The 8,788-nt window shown below is 45.8% G+C and overlaps 1 protein-coding gene across 1 annotated transcript in view; it reads right to left on the bottom strand.

Moving 5' to 3' along the window:
- Positions 1 to 3,110: 3,110 nt before the first annotated feature.
- LOC104493592 (B-cell lymphoma/leukemia 11B-like) overlaps positions 3,111 to 8,788 on the bottom strand; it is a gene marked incomplete at its 5' end in the record, with an annotated part of 29,142 nt that continues 23,464 nt past the window's right edge. The window contains one exon of the mRNA XM_010136306.1: positions 3,111 to 3,361. Coding sequence (XP_010134608.1) covers positions 3,111 to 3,361 — 251 coding nt within the window. The remainder of the gene's footprint in view (positions 3,362 to 8,788) is intronic.

Raw genomic sequence — 8,788 nt, 5'->3', positions numbered from 1 at the left:
ATAAATAGACTGAGAGAGAGATTCTTCCAGTGGTAAATATCTTTTCAAAAATCACATGGAAAAATATAGACCTTTACTCACAAATTCTTCTTCCTGTGGTGCCCTAAACACAATGAATTGAACAGAGAGAGGGGACCACAACCAGCAAAGGCTGAGCAACACCATGGACACCCAAGCAAACTTCCCAGCATCATTTACTGTGATTGAAACAACTATCAGCAGTACATTTTGTAAAGATCTCAGACAGCTCTGGTTGAGGCAGCACGATTTCTCCTGTGCATGACTGAACGCTACTCAGCACTCCAGGTGATGGCTCTCATCTAGGTCAGAGATTTCCAAATGCAGTTTTCACATGTGCATACTCCAAATCCCACCGGCAGAAGTTCAGATTCTCCAGCACAAAACTGCTGGGACACTTGAGGGCCAAATTTGTGAACGTCCAGCAGAGATTTGGGAGTACCTGCAACCTCAATCCTTCAGACTCACAGCCTGCTTGAGAACTGCATGGAAAAACTCTGGGTCCTGAATTAAATGAATGCTGGAAAACAGGAAAGGTAAGAAATGATGCAGGAGGAGGAGAGGCAGGAACTGCTGATGGCTTTTTTTCAAAGAAAGAAACAATTCCTCAGAAGCAAGAACAGGGTTGACAGAATAAAGGATAATCAAGTCAGAGAGACAAGCAGATCTCTAAAGCTGAAGCAAGTGATTTTTATAAAAGTCTTTATCCCGTAACTGCTGCCATAGGGTTTATGTCATGCCGATTGTTGACAGAATAAAGGATAATCAAGTCAGAGAGACAAGCAGATCTCTAAAGCTGAAGCAAGTGATTTTTATAAAAGTCTGTATTAAAAAAGAGGGCACAATGGAGGGATCATCACTAGATTATTAGTGATCTCTCTTTTCTTTCGTTTCCACAAAAACATTTTGCGGGCTAGAAATATCCCGTAACTGCTGCCATAGGGTTTATATGCAGATCTCTAAAGCTGAAGCAAGTGATTTTGCGGGCTAGGATTATCCCGTAACTGCTGCCATAGGGTTTATGTCATGCCCAGGCTCATATACGGTGCATACTAAGGGAGCTACGAAAGGGTTAAGTAGACATAATCTCCTTTTTCAAGGGAAGAAAATATTTCTTTCAAGCAGAACTTGACCAACTACTGTCATAAACATGTAGCATGCACTTTGATATAACCTATTCTCCAAGTGCCGCAGACTGCAGCAGTAATTACAGGAAGCCATGATAACAGGTCTCTCTCCACAGAGCTGGCAGCACTCACCCAGCCAACAGGCAATTCTGAAAACTCACAGAGCACAACTCCAAAGTGAGAACTCAAAGTACGCAAAGTACAAAAGCCTCGCCTTCCCACGTTCTTTAATAAGTTATTCCTTCCTTCCTTTTCTATTTTTAGTTGTACTTGCTTCCCTCCCCACTAGCTGCTGGCATCAGAAGCGACAGGGAACCAGGACATCCAGTTCACTGCTACAACTCTACCTGCCTACCAAAGGCCCCTGCATGCATACTGCACCAGTGAAGAGAGAACAGCAAAACATGAGAGCAGTTCCAGTTCTGTTTATTGCAGGAGGGAAGGGAGGAGGCAGGGCAGTTATCTGACTTTCTGATCCAGCGCTCACCATTTGGAAAAGCCCATCTCTACACCCATCTCAGGCCAGCTGGTCACTCTGCTGAGGCTGGTGAAACATTCCCTGTATGCTGCGTATGGCAGCTCGGATAAGAAAACTGACCAAATCCCTTGGATGCTCTGACTGCACTGCATCACACAGCGCATTGCTGCAAGCCCAGCTCCTGCACCCTGGCACAACTGTCTGGGTACGAGCTAAGCCTCTTCCAGGCAGCACAGGAGCCTTCCTCCCACACCCCAAGCTTCGCTTCACTCAGGGTTGAAACAGGGCCCTGTGCAATGCTCTCAGTCTCCACACAAGAATATTTTATTTTTCAGTACTGAGGTTTCCAAAATGCAAATTTAAATTTCCTGCAAAAACTTTTTGTCTTGCTTTATTACAACAGGGACACTGTGTACAGGGACATTCTCACGAGATATAACACACTGCAGCCAAGTGGTACCACTGCTTAGGGAAGGAAAAAGCTGAGTGCAGCAAAGTTTTGACAGCTTCAGGGGGGACATGAGCAGCCATTTCCCAAAGGCTTTTCCCCTGACAGTTGTTGCTGTCTCTCTAAATCCTCTGGTTCTCCTGCGTTACTTACCCAGCATCATTCTGGGAACTCCCTATTAAAACTCCACACACATTAGCATGAATGAGGGCTGCAGGCTCTGGCCCACCACAGTGAGACTCTGTAAACTCTTGAGGATTTTGCCACAGCTGTATTTTCTTTTAAGCCCTCCCCATTTTCACCTCTCCAGCCCACAGTTCACCATAGACCCAATCTTGCAACTGAGCCACACTCAGAAACACCCACTGATTTCAAAGAGATTGCTGGGTCTGAAATGATGGGGTCTGGCGACAGTATGTCCATGTCCTCTTTGGCTAGCTTGGTACATCCTCATTTCCACATCACTTTCCCTTCCTTGCAGTGACAAAAGTCAGGCATCCAGAAGGAACAAAGGAAAAGAAAAGCTGATGGGGGAGAGGCAAGAGATGTGTGGCAAGTTACCAAAGAGCATTTTTTCAAAGCAAAGGAGAAAACGGCATGGAGCACATACATCCTGTGTGCACATGGATACGGAGAAGAATGATTGAGAGGGAGGCAAAAAAAAAGGAGGGGAAAAAATCCCCTCAGATGTTAAATGTTATCCAATTAAGCTTAAAATAAACAGCCCAGAGAGACAAAATCTTGATACTGGGATATCCCATTCTGTGAGGAGTCTCAGACATTTGTTCACAACGTGACACAAACAGCCTGCCAGTGGCCACTGATGACAGCTGAAGGTGGGCAAGCAGTAGGGAAGGAATGGAGAAATGGAGGGAGTCTCATGCCTTTTCCCGCTCCCCATCCTCTGCCAGGGTGGAGGGGGAAGGAGGAAGAGGAGGGAGGTGGTTTAGCGCATTTTTCTCTGCCTTTCCCACACACGACCCAGCAAAGGCAGCTCTCCCACAGCAAAGACGACATCACTTGGCAGCACTACTGACCTTCAGATAGCAACAACAAAAAAAATGTTTCTATTACCTGACAACTGACAATGACATCCAAATGTGCCTGACGTCTCAGTCTGAATCTCAGTCTGAGTCCCGCCAACTGAGACTGCACGTGCACCACAGCAGGGCAGGCTAAGGCAGGGCGGGAGGGAGGCCAGTGCGCGGAGAGGTGACGTGATCACGGATGTGTGAGGGTGGGAGGAGGCAGCTATGGGAGCCCCCGGCAGGTTTGCAGGCCTGGACGGCCCTGGAGAAAAAACAATAGAAAAAACTGTCAGTCGGATCTAAGTTTGAAGGGACAGAGCAGGCATCATCAGGGGAAACAGGCGAGGTGGGGACTGGCTGCCTAACACGCGACACACTTGGTACGAACCCCTCTCTGGGTCCAGCTGAGGCTGGCAGGCTCATGCCAGGCAGGGGAAGAGCAAGAAGAGACCTGCAGGACCCCCAAACCCTGGCTGGGGGCTGCAGGGAGCAGGGAGAGTGGCAAAGTAGGGGGGACGGCTGGCCCTGGCATGGAGCGGAGCTGGAGGCAGTGGATGTCGCCACCGGCACTTGCTCAGGGACCGAATCAAAAGAAGGATTATTGTTTTACGGCTGTGTTAATGCATTGAGCCGACACAAAACTGGGCAGGCTTTCTGCCGAGCCACTGCTGAAGCAGGCTCCACGCACCAGCCCAGACGAAGTGCGGTGACTTAAGAGCTCAAATGACTTCAGTGAGGTGCCAGGAGCCAAGCTCCCAGAAGGAAGCATTGGCGGCCACTGTGCTGCCTTCCCGCTTGAGCTGCGGCCAGTTGTGCATTTTGCATGCCCGGATTATGCAGGCTGCTTCCCTATCAAGCCCGCATAGAAGGGAGCAACCTTTTTCCTGGTAGCTAAAAGATGATGTTGTAACCTCCAACTGTACTCTTTATTTTTAACCCCTCTAGGAATCACTTGCCGTTTAAAAGCTGTATTTAAGAGTTTCTTCCTGTTCCACTGGAAATCCTTGTTCATCCTGGCACTAGTCCAAACTGAGCTCCACAGCTTTGAAAAACTAAGATACAAGTCTTAAATATCGATATACCCCTGCACGAACACAGATACACACAAACATAAACACACGAATTAGCACGAGTTGGGCTGGCATGAGTTAGCAGAGTTTAAAGGGAAGTTGAGCAAATGGCACCGCTTTACATCTCTCTGCCTTCATTTAAAACTATGCCTGCCACTTAATTATTAAATAAAGGGTAGCTACTAATCAAGGGCAGTTTCTAAATGAAGGTATGTGGTGGAGTGGTCGCCATTAAAAAGCTGGCATTTGCCAAGTTACCGCACAGAGGTACATCAGAAACCACAGTTTCCCCCTGTATTTAGATCGGTACATTTGTGTGTTAGTTGTGGGGTATCTTCTAGCAAATGCTCTTTTTTTAATGGTGGCAATTCTGGCTGTGTGTGCATATGCGCCTTGCAGATACATGCAACCACCACGGAGCAAGCATTTATCTGTGTTCCCTCCAAACCTAGAAAAAACATTTTCTAAAGAATCCTACACTGTGGCAGCAAGAAGAAATATTTATCCATGCTCCTTCCAATCCTAAAAAAGCAACATTTTCCAAGGGAGCTCTCCACCTCAAGAGTCCCGATTCAGAAACTAGGCCTGCATGTTGATCTGACAGCTACACGTGAGGCAAACGGGGATACTTCATCCTTGGCACAGCATCCAGCGCTCCAGTCTGCAAGGACTGCATTTGATTTTGTCGTTTATCTTAAATGGCTGAGAGACCACCAGTGCAAAACATTTGTGTGAAGCTTTTGCCAAAACCACAAGTGAAGAGTCTAAATTCCCTGTGTAAATACTTGAGCTTCAAGCATCAAGGATAAAATTTGTGCTCTTTTGTGAGGACTGGTTCTAAATAGAAGCCATCTCTGTGGCTCACGGGATGAGGAAGGACTTTTTATTTTGGGAGCACAGTTGTTTGGCTTTTATAACTGTTTGATCTCCCTGGAAGTACTACACTAGCAGGTAATGATAACTACTACTGAGATTGTATGTATTTAGCAATTTGGGCAGGACTGTGCACTAGGCAGATGGAAACTGATGTCAAACAAGGATTTCTATCTGTGTATGAACCATTCTACTGCCACTGGAACGTATATGAATAATGAGTTTATTTCCATAAAAAAAAACTATGAATAATGAGTTTGTTTCATGGAATAAAACAAAAAGTCATTAAGATACCTCCAATGCCTCAACAATTGTATTTTATATTCCTAGTACTATAAAAATAACTAGGCTAGCATAGGCTATAGTGAGCAGCCGGAGCACTCATCCTTGCTGGGAAAGTTGCGAGCTTGAAATCAGGTTTTAGAGTTTAGAGTTGGACCACAGGGCAGCTATGTCTCAGGTCACATCTAGACATGACTGTGGCCCTACCATGACAGGTCCTGCAGTTGCTCGGCCCTCTTCACATTGTGGTGTCACACTACAAGTTTTGAAGATGCTTGTCATACAGAGGAATGATATGAAGCTTGCCGAGTGCACCACCAACCACAACTGCATGGAGTTGTATTGTGGAGGTGCACAGGTCCTTACATGTAACACTACCCTGAGAGCAACAGTCTCTCCTCTAGGCCTGGTGGGTCCCACATGTTCATTGGCAATGAATTTTATACAACCTGCACAGCCCTGGTGTCCAAGAAGATGCTAAGAGCTCATCAGGTGGGTACAGGGAGGCCCTCGCTGCTTTTATTCAATACATCTCCTCTAGTATGTAAAGGAAATTAGTGTTTCAAATAGGACGTTTCTAACCACCTGGGCAAACGGATCCTGTAAGAGCCATCCAACAGAGGTACCGGGGGCAAGCCAGCAATCTGCTTTAAAAAGGTACCTAACAAATTTATGGGAAGGACTATATGAACCAGTTGCCAGTGAATGGATGGAACTGAAATGTATCACTCAGAAGGTCTTTTTCTGTCCATCAAAGGAATATGTATATATGAGGAAATCTATAAAGTGCTAACAGATTATCAGAAAGGAGAGGGTTGGTAAGGAAGAAAAATGGACAAAAAGAGGCTCTTCTGGATGCTCAGGAAGTCCCACCACCACTCCTGAGTCCAGTGCTAAGAGACAAAGACCATGTACTACCAGTCCAGGAGGCTGAGTCTGCCCCTACAAAGTCAAATCAGGTTATTCCTCCTCCTCTTTGATACCACTTTAAGGTTGTTTCTCTGTCACAAATCAGGACAGTCCTATAGAATCAGATCAAGTGGCAAATCATGAAAAGGGAAATTGTATCCACTGGCCTCGAGGAAAGGCACGTAGAAAAGGAGAGCTCCACCATTAGGTACGTGATACCTCTTCATAGCTATAGAAAGAGTAATAATGGCGCTCAGAAACACTCAGCTTGTGTTTGCTAGTAACATTCCTGTGTTTTACCACTCCAGCTCCCATTCTGCGGGATTTTTCCCCATACTCTATTTAAAATATTTAAAACTTCAACAGCTACAGGTGATGGACAAACACAAAATGAACAGATAGATAAACGTGTAGGTAGATAGACAGAAAGTATCCTAAGGTGATGCTGAGAGTTTCTGCTCAACCCACGCAGCACCAGGTGAGGGAGGGGAGCCAGTCTCTCGTACCCTATGGCTGAATGACCACATCATGCTGCACACAGGTTTCAAAAAGAAAACACTCCTGCCAGCCCCTGACTGCCACAAAGGGCACAGCCACAACCAGCACTAAGGGAAAGCAGACTGTAAGAACTGAGCTGCAATCTTACAAGCAAAAATCGGATCCATCTGGGTTGAGTGGGCACATATACATGCAGCTCTGTCGCTCAGACATCGCTGACAAAACATGTGAGATTCGATTTTCCTCTTGGGTCAGCACTGGGAAATCACTCACCTGCACTGCAGATCTCAATTACACATTCTGCAATCATTCTGCACATATGCGAAGGGGAGTTTTGCATGTAGCATGAGTGTGAAACATGCACAGGGACTGTCACAGTGTAAATAAAAGATCTGCATTGCTGATGGTAAAGGAGGATTTTGTTCTCATGCTTTAAACAGGCTCAGCATATATTCAGTGCCTGGCAGTAGCTCACAGGTTATGTTGACTCCCAGGTACCAGTATGTAATTTTTTTCTCTCTGCTATTTTTAAACTTGCAAATAAGATAATAAGGTAAATCGGACATGACCGCAGAAGATGGAAATGAGCATAAGAGTCTAGACAAACATGACAAAAGCCACAATCAAGGCATAAATTGCATCCTTTTGTTGTCCCTCTCCCTGAGCATAGGCATGACTGGCCATATGCTATGGTCTGTGTAAAACACCACACTCCTCTGGCACCTCTGCAGAAAAGTCCCTGAGCAAAGCACAAAGCAAGCAGCACTCCCAATATCCCACCTCAGCGTGGTTCAGACCAAGGGACCTAATCTCAGTTTAAGACCTTGTGTCTCGTGTCATATGTAAATGATGCCTCAGGTAGCGGTGTAGCTGGTGCATCTGTGGGGGTGTTGTGTGCTTGCCTGGGTGGGTGCCTGGGTGCGTGCCTGTGCACAAGCAGACAGGCAGGTACACAGGTGGACATGTTACCCCCTTAACAGGCACAGGGCAAGTTTTTATGTGTCTCTCTGTGCCTGTCTGCTGATAGAAAATCAATCGATAGTGGGTGAGAAACTAAAATTTAGTTACATTATTAAAAAACTCTCAATAAAAAGAAAAACATCTGTTCAATGTACAGCTGCAAATTCAGAGGGCAGGCTGCAGCCTCATCCCTGCCCTGTGCCCATCATGTTCAGGCAGATATTTTAAGACAGGTTTTACATGTACCATTGCAGAAGCATTGAACAGACACATTCAAAAGTGAAAGACAGATCTATTCAGTAATCTTTCCAACAGAATTTTTCCCAAGCACTTCCTAAAACACATTGTCTCACTTGTATTACATCCCCTTGTAACAGACTGTTCCCACCTGATAGGATTATCTTTCTACCATGTCTTTTTACACAAGCACCAGTAGTGTTGAGAAAGCTAACACGCACAAGCACAGACATGTACACACACAGTGTACACACACACAGAGGTACAAACATTTCCAACAGCAACTGGCAGAGTAACTCATGCACATGCTGCAAGTGGCGGATGCCACGCAGCATCCCCCAGGAAAGGCAGACAGACCCAGTGGTGTTGGCAGCAGGGCTATTATACACACTCACGCACTGAGTCCGGCACTCAGCCAGACACACCTGCACATCAGCCTTTACCTCTTCCCCCAGCACACACGGAGGTTTTAGAGCAGTTCCCCCACACCAAGTTACGATGCTAAGACTAAAACTTTGCTCGAGCTGGAAATGGAAAGGCTGCACTGGGGAGAGAAAGGAGGACAGAGAAGGGATTTCTTGTTATATCCAGCACACACGGAGGTTTTAGAGCAGTTCCCCCACACCAAGTTACGATGCTAAGACTAAAACTTTGCTCGAGCTGGAAATGGAAAGGCTGCACTGGGGAGAGAAAGGAGGACAGAGAAGGGATTTCTTGTTATATTTCACTCAGGGTTTTTTTTTTTTTTTTTGGCAGGCAAGGATTCCCTTTAAATTGATACATTTCTTTCTCCCAAGAATTTCAAATGATAATGCATAAATGAGTCATAGATCAAGAACAGCGACGTGGTGAGCAAGAAG

This window comes from Buceros rhinoceros, unplaced genomic scaffold (genome assembly GCF_000710305.1).
Source record: "Buceros rhinoceros silvestris isolate BGI_N320 unplaced genomic scaffold, ASM71030v1 scaffold7695, whole genome shotgun sequence".
NCBI classification, from domain to species: Eukaryota; Metazoa; Chordata; class Aves; order Bucerotiformes; family Bucerotidae; genus Buceros; species Buceros rhinoceros.
Note: the sequence above shows the minus strand (reverse complement) of the source record. Positions and strands in the feature narration are given on the sequence as shown.